The sequence below is a fragment of the Eubalaena glacialis genome, chromosome 14 (assembly GCF_028564815.1).
Source record: "Eubalaena glacialis isolate mEubGla1 chromosome 14, mEubGla1.1.hap2.+ XY, whole genome shotgun sequence".
Lineage (NCBI taxonomy): Eukaryota > Metazoa > Chordata > Mammalia > Artiodactyla > Balaenidae > Eubalaena > Eubalaena glacialis.
In genome coordinates this window covers 52,695,194-52,714,333 of record NC_083729.1, presented here as the reverse complement: position 1 = coordinate 52,714,333, position 19,140 = coordinate 52,695,194, and the positions used below count along the sequence as shown (strand labels likewise).

At 34.8% G+C, this 19,140-nt stretch overlaps 1 protein-coding gene across 3 annotated transcripts in view; it reads left to right on the top strand.

Moving 5' to 3' along the window:
- USP34 (ubiquitin specific peptidase 34) overlaps positions 1-19,140 on the top strand; it is a 240,766-nt gene that overhangs the window by 183,902 nt on the left and 37,724 nt on the right. For all 3 annotated transcript variants that reach the window (XM_061168549.1, XM_061168548.1, XM_061168547.1), the window contains exons 44-58: positions 970-1,035; positions 2,395-2,541; positions 2,630-2,686; positions 2,782-2,859; positions 3,547-3,641; positions 6,514-6,686; positions 9,338-9,491; positions 10,590-10,668; positions 13,913-13,966; positions 14,078-14,173; positions 16,060-16,124; positions 16,217-16,292; positions 16,384-16,431; positions 16,840-16,905; positions 18,698-18,778. In XM_061168549.1, the coding sequence (XP_061024532.1) occupies positions 970-1,035; positions 2,395-2,541; positions 2,630-2,686; positions 2,782-2,859; positions 3,547-3,641; positions 6,514-6,686; positions 9,338-9,491; positions 10,590-10,668; positions 13,913-13,966; positions 14,078-14,173; positions 16,060-16,124; positions 16,217-16,292; positions 16,384-16,431; positions 16,840-16,905; positions 18,698-18,778 (1,335 nt within the window). The remainder of the gene's footprint in view (positions 1-969; positions 1,036-2,394; positions 2,542-2,629; positions 2,687-2,781; positions 2,860-3,546; positions 3,642-6,513; positions 6,687-9,337; positions 9,492-10,589; positions 10,669-13,912; positions 13,967-14,077; positions 14,174-16,059; positions 16,125-16,216; positions 16,293-16,383; positions 16,432-16,839; positions 16,906-18,697; positions 18,779-19,140) is intronic.

Below are 19,140 nucleotides of genomic sequence, written 5' to 3'. Positions count from 1 at the left end.
TTTATCCTATTAACCATGTATAAGTATACAGTTCTGCGGTATTAAGTATACTCAGATTGCAACCATCACCACCATCAATCTCCAGAATTTTTTCACCTCCCCCAGGTGAAACTCTACCCATTAGATACTTTACTCCCCATTCTCCCTTCACCCATACCCCTTGCAGCCATTATTCTACTTCCTGTCTCTATGAATTTGACTACTCTAGGTAGCTCATATAAGTGGAATCATACAATATTAGCCCCTTTGTGACTGGCTTATTTCACTTAGCATAATGTCTTCAGGATTCATCCACTTCTTCAAAATTATGACAGACGTAATTTGTAATGAGGATATTAACTATTTCATTGGTTATTTTAAAATTTTAATGAGATAGAGTATATCTAACAAGTGCCTGGCATGAATGTGAGACTCTCCTGTAAGGATGGTGTTCAGGACCAAGTCTCTTGTGAATGGGTCTAGCCAGAATCCTGAATCTCAATTAATGTCCTTGAATATTTAGAGGACTTTCAAAGATCCTTGGCCAGTAGTACCCTGCAGTGTTAAGGATCTGCTGCTCTAGAAAAAAATAAAGATACAACTAGATGAGGGTGAGATGTCATTTGTTAATATAATATATTCTTTAATGTGTGGATTTATTTGTGGAAAAGGTGTTTTCTGTTCTTGCAAAATCGCCAACTTGTAAATGCTTCTGTTCAGCATTGAACCAAAAAGTGCTGATCTGGAAAGCAGTTTTAAGATCTCTTTATTCAGTTTCCTTACATAATAGTGATGGCCATATTTGTATAATGAACAAAATACTCCAATTTTTAAAATGCTAAAATTGTTAATGAAAAAATACTGTGTTTTTCCTACATATGGCTAAAAGAATGAAAACAGTGTTAAGCACATTGTAATACTTTCTTTTCTAGAATGTCTAATTTACCATCATCAGTATGTCTTAATGGAAAGTTTTTTCTTAATTTACAGTATTCTGAAGATATGAAGCACAAGACCACTCTCCTGGAGCTTCAAAAAATGTTTACATATTTAATGGTATGTTTGAGAATTGGGTATGGAAAACTAATTAGATATACCCGTTGACCAAAGGTGAAAACGTTAATTGGAGTTCATTTGTATTGGCCTGTCCTGACCATATACTCTTATTTTGCAAATTGACTTTGTCAGTTGCTGATGTTCCTTGTCATAGTGAATTTTAACTGTCATATTTCAGTCATCTACATTTTGTTAATTTATCCTTTGAAGAATTTCTTGTATCTGATCCATTTTTCATCAGAAGGTCACACCTCCCCCCTTAGTCTTAGGGTTTTCCAACTGATTTTTCTTTGTCCTTCTTAATTTCCACCCCCAAAACTATAAAAGTAATTAATCTTTAAAAAATAGCAAATCTTAATATATTACTCCCCTAGTTAAAACTCTTCAGTGGTTCTTTATTATGAAAAGAATAGTATTCAGGTTCAGTCAGGATGGCACACATCCCCTGTGATTCTGCCCCTTCCCTTCAACCTCCTTTCTTATCCCTCCCCACATCCAGCCTCACCCTGTAGTAACTGTACGCCTTTTGAAGCCCATCACGCTTTTGCTTCATCGCTTGTGCAGTTATTTATGCTGCTCCTACTGCCTGTGGCACTCTTCCAATAGTACTCTTCTCCATTTTCTTCCATTTCTCATCCTTCAGGAATCAACTTGGTTTTCTTGAGAAAGTCTGTCCTCTAAGAGACCAAAAATTCCACAGAGTATCTCCATGTCACCATAATTCTGTTGTACCAGCACTTGTATTGAAAGTTACTTGTCTCACCCATTAGAATTTGGAGGACAAAGATCTTACTGTATTTATTCCCATGTATTTCAGCTTGTGAGACTTAATAAATGAGATTTTTAACAAAATAAAAAGATTTGTTAGTTATCCCTTGATTCCACTTATAATCTCCTTTTAACAGAGTTGGAACATGCTGTTTGAACTGGCAAAGCACTTTTACTGCTATTTTAAACTACTCCTAAACCAAGGTTCAGTTGATAGGAGAACTTATGCACCCTGCAAAGGCTTTGTATTTTATGCTTCACAATACAAACCTCCATCCTTTGAATCCCAAATTTCTTCCTAGAAATTCCTAGACTTAAAAAATAAAAATTTCTTAACTTACGGTCATTTAAGCATCTTCTGGCACCAAGACTATTAAACTGAAAATGCAATGAGAATCAAACAGAAATGAAATAGAGGAGAGCATTTTCATACTTTCTTTGTAGATTTACTACCTGTTTCTTTGTTGTTCATTCAATAACCTTGTGATAATTTTAAATTTTATTTGAGATCTAGATTTATTTGATTGTTTTATAATCCTCCTCCTCACTGTCCACCTCCCCCCCCCCCCACGCCCACCTTTTCTTTCACAGGAGAGTGAATGCAAAGCATATAATCCTAGACCCTTTTGTAAAACATACACCATGGATAAGCAGCCTCTGAACACTGGGGAGCAGAAAGATATGACAGAGTTTTTTACTGATCTGATTACTAAAATTGAAGAAATGTCTCCAGAACTGGTTAGTACCAGAACACTCAAGTTTCTTTGAAATTTTTACAGATTTGCTCAATTTTAGATTACTGACTTTCGTTTGTATTTTTTTAAAGAAAAATACTGTCAAAAGTTTGTTTGGAGGTGTAATTACAAACAATGTTGTATCCTTGGTAAGTATTCCCCCTCTTCTTTGCTTTTTGGAAATCTTAATGTATATTTTAGCTTATTATGATAATTTACCAATTTTTGGCTATTGATTGACTAGGATTGTGAACATGTTAGTCAGACTGCTGAAGAGTTTTACACCGTGAGGTGCCAGGTGGCTGATATGAAGAACATTTATGTGAGTAATGTTGTATATATTTTTAAAATTGTTTTCTGCTTTTAACTATTTGTGTATAGCAGGCTTATGTTTGTTACCTTGAGAGAAAATTAACTTTCATGTTTTCACCTATATTCTTCTTGTGGTGCTACTCAAATAAGAATTAAAGGTAGATCACAAAGCTGATTTTTCCCAATCAAAACTTAAATACTTGAGTCTTTTAAAAATGTAGTAAGATTCAGAGCACCTTGTCAATATTTTTACTAAATTTAAGCGTTTGCTTTTTTTTTTTTAATTTTATTTATTTATTTATCTATTTTCGGCTGTGTTGGGTCTTCGTTTCTGTGCTAGGGTTTCTCCAGTTGCAGCAAGCGGGGGCCACTCTTCATCGCGGTGCGCGGGCCTCTCACTATCGTGGCCTCTCTTGTTGCGGAGCACAGGCTCCAGACGCGCAGGCTCAGTAGTTGTGGCTCACGGGCCCAGTTGCTCCACGGCATGTGGGATCTTCCCAGACCAGGGCTCGAACCCGTGTCCCCTGCATTAGCAGGCAGACTCTCAACCACTGTGCCACCAGGGAAGCCCTAAGCATTTGCTTTTTAAAAAAATGTTTTCCTCTGTGCATTCTGCCCAAATTGTAATTAATGCTTTTTGTATTTTTGCATGCTGTAAACAATAATGTGAAACTCTTAAGTGTGGTTTTATACACAGGAATCTCTTGATGAAGTTACTATTAAAGATACTTTAGAAGGTGACAACATGTATACTTGTTCTCATTGTGGGAAGAAAGTACGAGCTGAAAAAAGGTATGCTTTTTGAAACGTAATTTTTGTCATTTTGATAAATCATCAAATGGAAGTAAAACACAAACTTAGGATAAATTAATGTTAAACTTTTATGAAAATTATGTGATTAAGGTTATGGTCAGCTGCTTGGAACTCATTCTTATGCAGCAATTTTTCATTCAGTTATGCAAGTAAACTTTCAAGCACTCTTAAATCTTTTCAGATTTTTTTTTCCTTTTTATTAATCAGATACTTACCAAGGTCTATATGATTGCTTAGCTCTCTGCCGTGCACTCAGTGGGGCATGATAAAGAGTCTACTCGTGAACTGAAGACCTCTGAATCTCTAAAGTGAGAGATTTTTTTTCTTAAGAGCCAGCCATAAGATGGTTGGTTTAGGACAGAGTAGTTGGTTGGGTAAAGATGTTTCAGTCCTACCGATGAACATTGAAATTAGATTGAAAGAGCATCTTATGTAGTTCGTTACTAGGAACAAAGGCAGAGAAGTAGTAATAACCTTCTAAATACAAGAAGTCTGGGATTCTGCCAGCCTGCCTTAAGTAGAGGATCTGCATTTACTAGTAATAGAAAATAAGATTGGTAATATACAGTGACATCAAATGATTAACATCTAGATTTGAGGATTATCTGCGTAGGTGATTGATTGAAGCCATTAGAACATCTGTCTGAGAAAGAACTTAACCGTTGGCAAAGAACTCAGACCTAAGCCATCCTAAAAGTACAGAAGAAAAAGTGACAGAATCAAAGCCAGGAAAGAAAAAGAATCAGGACAGGATGGTAACCCAGGAAATGGGGAAGAAAATTTCAAGAAGAAGTTATTCATTCAATTGTCGTAGTCCACAGAGATGAGGAAAAAATAACAGCTGAGTAAAATCATTGGATTTTTCAAAAAGGTGGTTTAGTGATGTGTTTTTGCCAAGTTGTAGCAATAGAAGCAGGGTCATCAGAGTACATGGCATGAAGTATAGATCATTCATTTTAGCAGTTTGGCAATAAGTAACAGAAAGGAATGTGGAATCTAGAAAGAGCTTTGGGATCAAACAGGAGTTTTCTACATGAAATAGATCTGAGCATGTTTGAAGGCAGAGAATGAAAAGCCTTCTCTTAAAATTGCTTAATAGAAGATTTTTCCAGATAAATATGCATTTGAAAAGAATGATATTCTTTTTCTCAATCTCCAGAAGTCACGTTGGTTGCAAGAGAGAAAAGTTGTAGATGGATGTACTCAAAAGAAAGCATAGCTGTGCAGGCAGTTATAAGTAGAAGACAAACTCATCTGACTAGAATTAGGTTAGGCTAAAAGTTAAGGACTTAGACTTAAAAGTTTGTTACTGTGGAGTAATATAATGAGGAGTCAGAAAAGATCATTGAGAGGCTATGTTCTTTGGAGAATCTTTTTAGTTGGAATAAATAAACTTATTGAATAAATTTGTCATTCTTGATAACCTTTTACTTATGGAAGCATTACTTTATTTTGGCTAATGTGATTCTACTGTTTTTTTGAAATACTGTCACGTCTCTCCCAGGCAAAGTATTATTCAGTCCTTTTGTACTCTTATCATACTTTTAGATGTCTATAATAACATAGTAAGTGTTCAACAGAAATGGGCCAAGGATCATACTCTGTTCTGTCTTTGAACTCTGGTCTTCTCAGTGTATTCATTCTTTCCTGAATAATTTTATCTACCACCATAACATAATCTCTGCTGACATGCTAATGATTCCCAAATCATTTTACCTAATTCAGACGGCTGTGCTTTGCTCTCCCAACTGTCTTACCTTGTACGTCTGGTTAGATTCAGGTCATCTCTTCAGATCTGTTTATATCTTAATGCATGGTTTCACTGCCCTCCACAAGTCCTTTAGTGATTCTTAGCTGTCAGGATAAAGTTCATACTCTAACATTACACAAGGCCCTTCATATCTTGACTTCTTTATACTTCGTAACCTAATCATTTACCAGTCTCCCAAATAAACAATAATGATGAATTTTTAGACTTCTTATTCCATCTGCTTGTGACATCCTTCCCCTACCTTCCTCGTCTCCCTAAATTTCCTATTTAAAAGAGAAACTAAGCCCTTGGTTTAAACAGATTTTGTTTTAAATCCTATATACACTGAAGAATTATTCCCTGAAATTCATATTTTTCATAAATCCAAGTTTTTAAGTATATTTTGTTTAAACTGAAAAAAGTTTTTTTAAACCTGAACTAGCAGTAAGTCATACCATAAGATTTAGGTAACCAGTTAACTTGCTCTGCTGCTGCTGGTGCTGCTGCTGTTAGTGTTGTGGCTCTGTAATATGAGGCAACGCTCGTTCAATGCTGTTTGCCAGGCAGCATTCTAAAAGTAGTAGGGAGTAGGCACTTTAACTTCCATTTACAAATCAGGAATTAAGCTCTGAGAGGTTAAGTAACTTTTTTAGGGTCATATATCTAGTAAATGTTACAGTCAGGCTTTGCAATTCTGCTGTACAAAAATAAATGCTTATTTAAGGTGGAAAAGAAAACTGTGAACCAAAAACCTCCTTGCCTTTGAAATACAATGTGACTCCTTTTTATGCTTCCGTAGCACCTTTCATAGCTTCATCATGGCATATACCATAGTCCCCTGTAGGTTTTTTATTTGTTTTCCTATCTAGACACAGGAAAGTCCTTTCAGAATGGAAAAAGTCATGTAAGAGGGGGATAGATAGATAGATAGATGGATAGATAGGTTGAATGATTGATAGATTTAATAAGAGCGTGATTTAGAGTACTATTTATTATTTACTCTGAATTGAATATTGAAATAAGTGTAGTGTAAATGTAATTGATAATAGCTAGAGTACTTCTGAAAGATAATTTTTAACAAATTTTGTTCTTGTCTTTCAGAGCATGTTTTAAGAAATTGCCTCGGATTCTGAGTTTCAATACTATGAGGTATACATTTAATATGGTCACAATGATGAAAGAGAAAGTGAACACACACTTTTCCTTCCCATTACGTTTGGATATGACACCCTATACAGAAGATTTTCTTATGGGAAAGAGTGACAGGAAAGAAGGTAATGGAAAATCTTTCTCTTGCCTATGTTTATTGTAAGTCTTCATGACAAGATAGTCATATTTATAAAGTTGTAATCAACTACACATTTAACAAAATCAAATTGAATCTTATAAAGGAGAATGTTTTTAAAGACAATATGGCATATTCAGTCAGTTGGCCAATAAACGTTTTGTATCTACTAGGAGTGTGTTCTAGGCACCTTTCCAAGTGAATGAGATAAACATGGTTCCTGCCGTTGAAGAACTTAAGTCTGTTGGGCATGGCATATATTAAACAAGGAATTATAAACATGAAGTGTTGTCAAATAGTGAATGTATCACAGATTGAGGGGAATCAGGGGGGGCTTTCAGGAGAAGGTGACATTTAAGCAGAGCCTGAGTAAGAGCTAGAGAGAGGAGTGGAGAAACTCTAGTGGGGGGCAGGGGGCTGATTAGGGGGTTGATGAGATAGGCAAAAGGGTGGCAGCCAGATCAGTTTTTTGTAAGCCATGTTAATAATTTTGATCTTTATTTCAATGTGAAACCATTGGAAAATTTTAAGCAGGGAACTGAGATAACCAGGTGGGATCTTGGAAAAGGTTATTCTGACTATAACAATAGAAATGGATTAGAGGATGATCAAAGGAGTGTGGGGAGGCTGTTATGGTTAAACCACAGTAATAGTAGCGCAGATGAGAAAGCATACCAACCAGTAGGGTTGGAGAGGAGCGCATGGCGATAGAGTTAGTAGAACTTGATGACTGAATGAATAAATGAATCGAACAAAGTTATTGAACATCTATCCACCAGTTAACTTGCTATTATAGTAATAGGAATATAGTGACAACAAAGAACAAGGTCTCTGCCCCTATGAAGCTTACAGTTTAGTTAGTCTACTACTAGAGGAAGGAGGAGAAGTCAAGAAAGGTTTCTGGCTTATCAGTTAGGTGAATAGTGGGGTCAGTATTTCAGGATCTCAAGAAGGAGGGAGTGTGGTCAGAAGTATTGAATACTAAAGAAAAGGAACAGTTCCAGTAAGCCCATGAGGGAAAATTACCTAACATGTTGAAGATCTCTGGTTATCAGACCAATTTAATTTGGGTGTTGCAGTAGGAAGGTGGATTGCGGCGAATTTAAAATGGCACTTGGTTCGTAAGTAGTTACCTCCAAATTGCTATTATTACGTCCATAAGACCAGTGATTTTCAAACATCTGTGTATATGCCCCAAGGACCATGATGAGGAATGGGAACAGGTGAGAGGAGAGAAGAAAGCAGAATAGGGCCAGCTCTTACCTTTTCCATTCTTCTTTAGCCAAGAGAAGTTCCATTTTACATAAGAGTCCTGGCAACGTTTTGTTTGTATAGAAAGTTATGCTGATTTAAATTTTTAAGATTTGAAGAGCCACCATATTATAAGATTTAGGGAAGAGAACCGTATTTTAATCTTTATACTGCATTGCCTGGCACTTAATGAGCATCCAGTAAATGTTTTACTCTCACTAAATGGGAGCTGAGAGGTATAAACAATGAGTGTGGGCTACTCTTTCAAGAGAAGAACATATCTTTCTTTGAAGAGAGAGGATGGTGACTGTGGCTGTGAGGTGATACAGGGTTAAGGGAGGGAACTTTAAAGTTAGAATTTGAGTATGTTTAGAAGTTGCAGGAAATGAGGCAGAAGAGGTAAGTTTGAAAATAGAGACAAAGTTAAGAAATTGGCATTGTATATATACATCCTACTTTTTAGGGCATTTTCAAACCATTTGTAAAATTATAGCAAGACTGCATAGTAACTGCTTCACTGTATTTTTCATAATGTCTCCATGTGTGGAAATAGCAAAAATTTATGCCAAGATAAAGGAATTTATTCGGCCACAAGTGATGCATTCCGAGTCAGATCCTAGTACATCCAAACTCCTCAGTCACTGCTCTGACACTCTCAGCCATTTCCTCCTCTTCACCTAATTGTTGCTTCACTTTTCAGGTTAGACTGTGCACTCAGGTTAACCAAATCTGCTCTCACTTATTTGCTTCTGATTATACCTTTCCTTTTGTGATGATGGAAATACAGATCATAAATCATACATCTTCTGGAGTTTTTTTCTTAATATCTCTTGTAATAACTTTTCAAATTGAAATCTCTGTGGGTGGGAAGTATATGTTTTGTTTATTTTGTTTCTGTCTACATAAAGCTCCTAATACACAGTGTTTTCTATTAACTGGTAAAACAGTTGGAAGCATGCTGCCAGTACAATGCTCCATTTTCCTTAGCATGAGACTAACAGGCATAAATATGTTAATACTTTTCAGATCTTGTGTTTGCCTGCTCCTAATAAAGATAATACAAAATGCTTCATTCAGGTTTATCTATTTCAAAAGGAAGAGCCTGATTAAGCAAAAAGAACATATTTTACATTTACATATTACATAGAGATTGTCCCTAGTTATGCACTGACACATGGTTGTTTTTCCAGTGATTTGTATAAATGTTCCTTAAAATTGTAGGCTATGAATGGTGAATGACTAGCATATAGGATTGTTTTGTACCTATTTGAATATATAAAGTATCTGTGCCTATTTCTGTGCATAAAGTATAGTATATAAAGTGATTCTAAGATGTCACTGTGTGCAGTTTTCAAAATTATTGCCATTATTTTATGTAAATCATTCCAGGTTTCAAGGAAGTCAGTGATCATTCAAAAGACACAGAGAGCTATGAGTATGACTTGATAGGAGTGACTGTTCACACAGGAACAGCAGATGGTGGACACTATTACAGCTTCATTAGAGATATAGTCAATCCACATGCTTATAAAAACAATAAATGGTGAGTTTTAAATATTTTATTCTTGGGATTTAAAAAAGTCTTTTTTCTTCTGTTTTTAAAGTATAAGCTTATGATAGTTTTCTTCTTGAGATACGTTTTCGGATTTTAGTTTTCTAAAAACTTTATAGTTGGGAAAGGGAGCACATAAAATGTTTAAATGAAAGCAGCTTTCAAAAGACAATATGAATCTATCCTTAAACTTTATAGATCTCCAGACTCTTTTGAGAATTTGATAAATTCTCGCCTAAGAAAAATGAACACACTCAAAGTTCTGCACACAACTTTAGATTCACAGACAATATTGCACCTTCCAAATCTTACCTACCTGTGTTCACTTATTCAAGAACTGTTTACTGAATGCCTTCTATAGGGTGGCCACAAAGTCCTTATGTATTCCAGTTAGAAATTACCTGCATACTCCATTTTCTTCACCTTACCTTTCCCTTCTGACACACATTCTTTTTATCATCTTTCATCAAGTTAATGGCTGGAAGTCATTCAATCAGTCCTTAATAGCTGGTTTTTGGTCCTCGGATGTTGTTGAGTAAAGTCTCATGTATAGAGACTATTAATGTGCTAGACATTGTTCTAAATATTGGGGATATTGCTTTGAACAAAGTGTACATTGGTAAATTGATCTGCACTTAGCAGAATAGTTTCGTTCAAATATTTCTCACTCTTTATACCGTCATATCCATGGTATCTTTACTTTTTTTTGTCCATTTGAATATAAATTTTGAAATGGCATCTTTATCCTTGTAAGTTTTCCAAGCTCTTAATGTTTTCTGTCTGATAGCTTTACATGTTAGAAAGTTATGCAAACTTTTTATTCCTTGCTTTTATGAACTCCTTTGTTACTCCGAGGTTATAAATAGATCTATCAGATTTTAAGGTGGTTATGACTATGTTGTGAAATTATATTCCCAATTTCTAGTGGATTAGAATTGTCAAAACAAGAGCTTAGTTAGAATTTACCACATATTAATAAGTTTGATCAATATTTGTAATACATTAGAATGTAATCTAAATATTTTAAAAAGAGGCACAATACAGATATATTACATATATACTTGATGAATACTATATGCTCTGCTTTAGGTATCTTTTTAATGATGCTGAGGTAAAACCTTTTGATTCTGCTCAACTTGCCTCTGAATGTTTTGGTGGAGAGATGACGGTAAGTTTTATTCAAAAGTTATAAATGGTTCATGACTTTCCAAGTGCTTTGCAGTATCATAAAATCCAATAGCAGAGTCATGTAACTTTCTTTTAATTCCTATAATCAAATCTAAAATGTATTTGTTTTTTGTTTAGTATAGTTTAGTATGTTTGGAGCATATACCAGACACTGGAAAATATTTTTTTTTTTTAATATATTTTAAATTACTATTTCTTCAACTGATTAAGAGGGTCTGATTAAGAAGGGTTAAGACTTACAATTGAAAAATAATAGTATAGGAATTGAATTACATTTCCACAAGACATCATGATTAAATAAGTTGTTTACTTAAATGCTTTGGGATTAGAACAGAAAGAAATTACTCTTTATTGACTTACTATGAGAAATCTTTGACAAGGAAGTTGGCTTAAGCTAAACTTTAAAGATTGTTCCTTTAGTGCTTTCTGTAACAGTAGCAGCAACCTGGTTATTACTAGTGACAGGATAGAAAAAGATTATCTGTTTTGTAATTATCAGTTAAGATATAAGAAAAGACAATTAGGTTGGAGTAGTGTTACAGTAATTTCACTTCTTCATATGCAGTTTACCCGAGTACCAATTTTCTGAAAACTTTAAAAATAGCCTGTTGATTCTCACAAGTCAAGTATTAAAAGGTAATTTCTGTTTCATAAAGAAGCTCAGATAAAGTTATATTTCCCTTTAATAGCCATGTTTATTGTGAAATAACTGGTCACATTCTGGATTTTAATGAAAAGCCTTTCTTAACTGCTCTTTGATGCTCTTACGTACTATTCTGAATAGAAAAGGAAAATTAGACAAATTCCTAACACTTGGAAAATGAGTAGAAGAAGGAAGGAAATAATGAGTTACTATTGAAGCCATAACTAAACCTATTGCATCTGTAGATGTTATTCCTAGAATATTTCCTCAAAAAAAAAAGAAAGAAAAGATAAACAAGTAAACAGTGCAAAACTCTTCTTTTAAAAGGTAGTTTTTCAGATTGCATGCCCATTTTATTAAGTTTTATATATTTGAAGAGAAATTAAGGAAACAATCCCATTCACCATTGCAACAAAAAGAATAAAAATCCCTAGGAATAAACCTACCTAAGGAGGTAAAAGACCTGTACTCAGAAAACTGTAAGACACTGATGAAAGAAATCAAAGATGACACAAACAGATGGAGAGATATACCATGTTCTTGGATTGGAAGAATCAATATTGTGAAAATGACTATACTACCCAAAGCAATCTGCAGATTCAATGCAATCCCTATCAAACTACCAATGGCATTCTTCACAGAATTAGAACAAAAAATCTTACAATTCGTATGGAAACACAAAAGACCCTGAATAGCCAAAGCAATCTTGAGAAAGAAAAACGGAGCTGGAGGAATCAGGCTCCCTGACTTCAAACTATACCAAAAGGTACAGTAATTAAGACAGTATGGTACTGGCACAAAAAACAGAAATATAGATCAATGGTACAGGATAGAATGCCCAGAGGTAAACCCAGGCACATATGGGTACCTAATTTACGACAAAGGAGGCAGGAACATACAATGGAGAAAAGACAGCCTCTTCAATAAGTGGTGCTGGGAAAACTGGACAGCTACATGTAAAAGAATGAAATTAGAACACTACCTAACACCATACACAAAAATAAACTCCAAATGCATTAAAGACTTAAATGTAAGACCAGACACTATAAAACTTTTGGAGGAAAACGTAGGAAAAACACTCTTTGACATAAACCACAGCAAGATCTTTTTTGACCCACCTCCTAGAGTAACAGAAGTAAAAACAAAAATAAATGGGACTTAATTAAACTTAAAAGCTTTTGCACAGCAAAGGAAACCATAAACAAGACAAAAAGACAACCCTCAGAATGGGAGAAAATATTTGCAAGTGAAACAACAGACAAAGGATTAATCTCCAAAATATACAAACAGCTCATGGAGCTCAATATCAAAAAAACAAACAGTCCAGTTAGAAAATGGGCGGAAGACCTAAATAGACATTTCACCAAGGAAGACATAGAGACAGCCAAGAGGCACATGAAAAGATGCTCAACATCACTAATTATTAGAGAAATGCAAATCAAAACTACAATGAGGTATCACCTCACACTGGTCAGAATGGCCATTATCAAAAAAGCTAGAAACAATAAATGCTGGAAAGGGTGTGGTGAAAAGGGAACCCTCCTACACTGCTGGTGGGAATGTAAATTGATACAGCCACTATAGAAAACAGTATGGCGGTTCCTTAAAAAACTAAAAATAGAACTGCCATATGACCCAGCAATCCCACTACTGGGCATATACCCTAAGAAAACCATAATTCAAAAAGAGAAATGCACCACAATGTTCATTGCAGCACTATTTACAATAGCCAGGACATGGAACCAACCTAAATGTCCATTGACAGATGAATGGATAAAGAAGATGTGGCACATATATACAATGGAATATTACTCAGCCATAAAAAGAAACGAAATTCAGTTATTTGTAGTGAGGTGGATTGACCTAGAGTCTGTCATACAGAATGAAGTAAGTCAGAAAGAGAAAAACAAATACCGTATGCTAACGCACATATGTGGAATCTAAAATTTAAAAAAAAAATGGTACTGATGAACCTAGTTGCAGGGCAGGAATAACGGGGTAGGCATAGAGAATGGACTTGATGACATGGGGTGGGAGGGCGAAGCTGGGGCGAAGTGAGAGTAGCATCAACATATATACACTACCGAATGTAAAATAGTTGGCTGGTGGGAAGCAGCAGCATAGCACAGGGAGATCGGCTTGGTGCTTTGCGATGACCTAGAGGGGTAGGATAGGGAGGATGGGAGGGAGGCTCAGGAGGGAGGGGATATGGGGACGTGTGTATGCATATGGCTGATTCACTTTATTGTGCAACAGAAACTAACACGGTATTGTGAAGCAATTATATTCCAATAAAGATCTATTAAAAAAAAAAGGTAGTTTTTCAGATTGCAAGTCCATTTTATTAAGCTTTATATTATTGATGGTAAAGTACCTTAAAAATGTGTTGAATCTTTTTTTTAAAGTACATACTCCTAGCCAAAAACTTTTATCAAAGATTTTTCTGAATATAATGCTATTTGAGAACTATTTACAAAGTTGCTATAACGTATAAAATAGCTATTTATGAAATATTTTATATATAAATATAGCTGAGTGTACCCATTTCTTAAAGAAGGAAAACTTTCATTTTTTTAAACAGACCAAGACCTATGATTCTGTTACAGATAAATTTATGGATTTCTCCTTTGAAAAGGTAACCATTTCTTTCATGTATAATTGTACATTGTTTTCCGACTTCCATGTTATCTACTTTTATAGTTATACTATGTCACAATGAAAATATACTTTTTTTTCCCTCTTAAAGACACACAGTGCTTATATGCTGTTTTACAAACGCATGGAACCAGAGGAAGAAAATGGCAAAGAATACAAATTTGATGTTTCATCTGAATTACTAGAGGTATAAGTTAATTTAACTTTAGCAACAATTTAAAAACATGTTAAGTATTTATGCAAGTATTAGTTCTAGAATATAAAAGCAGGCTATATAAACAACATCATTAGTATCTGTAATCTGAGGTAGGCCTTAACCCTGTTTACAGATAGTCTCGGTAATACTGACATACGACAGGTGAATGTAAAGTGAAAGAGATTAAAGGGAGTGGAAAACAATTATTAGTAACATTGAAGAAAAATAAGAAAGGTAAAAATGGTTGATGGAATAAGCGCAAGCTCACAATTAACTTGTATGGTTGGTGATATTCTTGGATTGGGTGATAGGACTGTGAGTGTTCCTTTTCTTACGCTTTACATTATACACAAGCGTACAGTGTATTTTAAATGCATTTAAAATATGTATTATTATTTTAATATGTGTCTCATTTGTAGTAATGAGCTCTCTTCGTTTCATAATGTAGTTAAGTGATAATGTTAGGGGTTTATAAAAAGTGTGCACACTCAATGTATGTTGTATCATTGTTGTAAACTGACTCTGCCAAAAGTACAAAAAAATAAATCTCCAGAAAGGTATACCTGATACAAGTGTACTCTTCCATGTAGACAATGAAACTTTTACTCTCTGACTGATTGATATTTGCACTATTGTGGTCAAGTCTTAAAACTGAATGGATTTTGTTCACCAAACACTTTTAATGGTATCTTGCCTACCTGTAATTTACAGATAAAGAGCCAAGAATATTATCTTCTTCCAAACCCTCTAAATTAGGTTTACCAGCAGAATTAGATGCTTCACTAGATGTCAAGCTATTAAACTCACCTGTTTATACGAAGATTTATTTCAACTGCTATCATAATAGCAAAATAAAATAGACTATAATCATCATGATGTGCAAGACTTTGTGTCCCCAGGGTATTCAGACAAATGTACACCATGTTCTAGATGAGGACCCAACAGTATTTAAAGATAGCCACCCACATGTGAAATAAAATGAAATTTTACATAAAATCTTAATGATGTACAGTTGGCATTTGAACAACACAGTCTTGAACTGCGAGGGTCCACTTACACATGGTTTTTTTTTTTTTTCCAATAAATACAGGATCTATAAGTAAACATGAATTTCTTTTTCACATTGTTTTCTTTTTTTTTTTTTTTAATTTTATTTATTTTTGGCCGCGTTGGGTCTTCGTTGCTGCGCGCAGGCTTTCTCTAGTTGCAGCGAGCGCGGGCTACTCTTCATTGCGGTGTGCAGGCTTCTCATTGTGGTGGCTCCTCGTTGCGGAACACAGGCTCTAGGCGCGTGGGCTTCAGTAGTTGTGGCTCGCAGGCTCTAGAGCACAGGCTCAGTAGTTATGGCGCACAGGCTTAGTTGCTCTGTGTCATGTGGAATCTTCCCAGGCCAGGGCATGAACCTGTGTCCCCTGCATTGGCAGGCAGATTCTTAACCACTGTGCCACCAGGGAAGTCCCTTATTTTGCCAGTTTTTAAACATAAACCTTTCTCTCATAATCTGTTCTTACCAAAATATCAGCGTACCATAGTTTTCATGTATGTTATCAACGTTAACATAATTTTATTCATTATATATTTGCTCTTCAGACAGATGGGATTTCAGAGTTCTTACTTTCAAAATTTTAATAAATAAATTTAAAAAAAAAGAAACAACGTGATCGCTTGAGGTAACCAGATAAGTAATGATAAATAGGATCAGGTTTAGTAACTACTTCCATATTCCATTTACCTGGAAAAAAGTCAACATGAATTTTAAGTGCATGTATATTTTTTGTTTCTTCTAGAGCAAGTCTTATTTTGGCTAATAAAAATATTGGTAAAATGTTATGAAGCAAATGCTTTCTGATGTCTAATGTTAACATTTTTTTCTTCAGTGGATTTGGCATGATAACATGCAGTTTCTTCAAGACAAAAACATTTTTGAACATACATATTTTGGGTAAGCTTGGCAGATTTAATAAGTTTTTTTGTTACACATTTTTTAAAAATCTTATTTTGTAAGAATTTTAACCTATTGTTTTCAAATTCTAGGTTTATGTGGCAGTTGTGTAGTTGTATTCCCAGTACATTACCAGATCCTAAAGCTGTGTCCTTAATGACAGCAAAGGTAATATATGTATAGACTTAGGTAATTTCTTCAAAATTGGTGACTTAAAATTAAGCAAAAAAGATTTAATTATTTTAATCTTTTCTTGCAGTTAAGCACTTCCTTTGTCCTAGAGACATTTATTCATTCAAAAGAAAAGGTATGTGTTTTACTTCGTAAACTTTTGTGCCATTCATGTCAGTTATCAGATATCTTTTTTTTTTTAATTTATTTTTTATTTTTGGCTGCGTTGGGTCTTCATTGCTGCGTGGGCTTTCTGTAGTCGCAGTGAGCGGGGGCTACTCTTCATTGCAGTGCGCAGCCTTCTCATTGTGGTGGCTTCTCTTGTTGTGGAGCACGGGCTTCAGTAGTTGTGCCTCTTGGGTCTAGAGTGCACGCTCAGTAGTTGGAGCGCATGGGCTTAGTTACTCCGTGGCATGTGGGATCTTCCCGGACCAGGGCCTGAACCCGTGTCCCCTGCATTGACAGGCGGATTCTTAACCACTGCACCACCAGGGAAGCCCCAGATATCTCTTAATACCTTCAGTAACTTCTTTTTCTTTTATAGCCCACAATGCTTCAGTGGATTGAACTGTTGACCAAACAATTTAATAATAGTCAAGCAGCTTGTGAGGTGAGGTGAATAATTCAACAAACAATGCATAGCTTAAGATTCACTTTCTTGTTTTGTTTTCTTTTATTCTTAACTTAGATGCTATAACAAAATTGTTTTATCTATTATAAATCATAGGGAGCCAGTGTAAGTTGTTCCTAAAATTACTTGATTGCCAAGAGAAATTTATAATTAATGTATCAAATTCATTACATTGATTAAATAATCGATTTTTAAGTTACTTAAAAATCCTTGGGTTCCCCCCACCATGTATTGGAAGGAAAAAGTATAGAAAATGCAGAACTGTACCAGATATTTCTTAACTACTTTTGCATGCTACCAGAAAATACTGAAAAATGCTTATCTCCCTTCCCCCTCTAAGAAAAAATGCATATATCCCAGTAGATCAGTTTATGTCCTATTTTATCTTTTCCCATATTACATTATAAGAGAAACATACATCCCTAAGGATAGTATGCACACAGGTAATAAACACGTAGCCATATTGCCATCTTACTATCGTTTATCATTTGTGATGATCTCCCAGAGTGGTGTGTACCTTTCTAGGAATGCAAGTCTTATAAATTCCCAAAAGTGGGAGACAGCAGCATAGTGTACAATAGATGAAATCAGTTGAAGATTTTTTTCATATGTAGAAGGTTTTTGGAAAGATTTTTTTTTTTTAATTTTTTTCAGTTGGTTTGTTTGAATTAGTATTCAAACAAGGTCCACATTTTGCTTTTGTCTTGTAAATCTCTTTTCATCTAAAATACAGTTGACCCTTGGACAACACGGGTTTGAACTGTGTGGGTCCACTCATACACAGATTTTTTTCAATAAATACGTACAGTACCGTACAATCTGTGGTTGGTTAAATCCGAGGATGCGGAGGAACCTAAGATACAGAAGGTCAACTATGGGACTTGAGTATCTGCAGATTTTTGTGTATGCTGGGGCTCCATACCAAGGAGCAACTGTAGTTACCTTCTTTTTTTTTTTTCCCCTCCGTACCACTTTCTCATTTGTTCTGCAGGATTTTCCACATGCTGGCTTTGATCTAGTGCATCCTTTGGGTGTTATTTAACATACTCCTCTATTCCTTTCCATCTTCATGATTTTTTAAAAACTGTTCGGTAAAAAAAAAAAAAAAAAAAAAAAAAAAAAAAAATTGTTCAGTAGATGCAGAAGCTTGATTAGGTCATAAATTTTTTTTTTTTTTTTTTTTTTTAATAAAGTTGCGACTTCAGTTTTTTCACTAAGGATTTACCTCTGGAACTCTCTCAAGGAGTTAAAATTCTCTACAGTTGTCAGTAATTATGTGTGTGCATAAATAGGCAGTACAGTTCAATAGAGGAGTTAAATATGTGATTAAGAGATATCTTGAAATTAATGGGAAATTGTCTCAGCTAAGCATAAAGAAGAGTGTTTTTTGTTATCAACAGAACATAAATTGGTTTTAAACAGAAAGTTTATCATACTCAGATCGTATATTATTAATAGGAACAAAAAATTCGACAGTGTGACATTTATGAAGTCTAAGAGGAAAATAGTATTTGACTTTATTAGGAACTGCAGGTTGTCATCGTGTAGGTTCTACACTATAATGTAAATGGCATCCATGGAATTCTGTATTGAGATGACCTTGATTATGACTTTAGACATTTTAGATTTTACACTTTCTACCAATTGAAGAATCTTTTTTGGTAAGAATTTAAAGGAATTCAAATGTCAACTAGAATTAAAATCTTTGTGTGATTTTTATCCCAATTGACAAGTATTGATTGAATGTTAAAATCACACTATTTACTTACAGTGGTTTTTGGACCGCATGGCTGATGATGATTGGTGGCCAATGCAGATACTAATTAAGTGCCCTAATCAAATTGTGAGACAGGTAAGAAAAAATTTATTTGAAAGTGGCTTTCAAGTTAATTGTTCTGAATTTGCCTGTGAATATATTTTAACCCAGCATTGAAAGTAGTTTGAAAAGATCGACCTCTTATCACAAAAGTCATTTTGCTCTTATTTTCACCAGCTTCTTTTGGCAAATCAGCTATCATTCCAGTCAAGTGATTAAAATCATTCACATTTCCTGGTTATAGGAAGATAGCTTATAACTGCCTATTTTCTCAGATCCTACTTTGATGTATGAGTTGTACTGATTCTTTTTCAGATCCTTAGATATCCTAACCATGGTAGGGTACTGTAATGGCCTTGAAAGTTAAATGAATAGTGCATAACTTATTTCTGTGACAG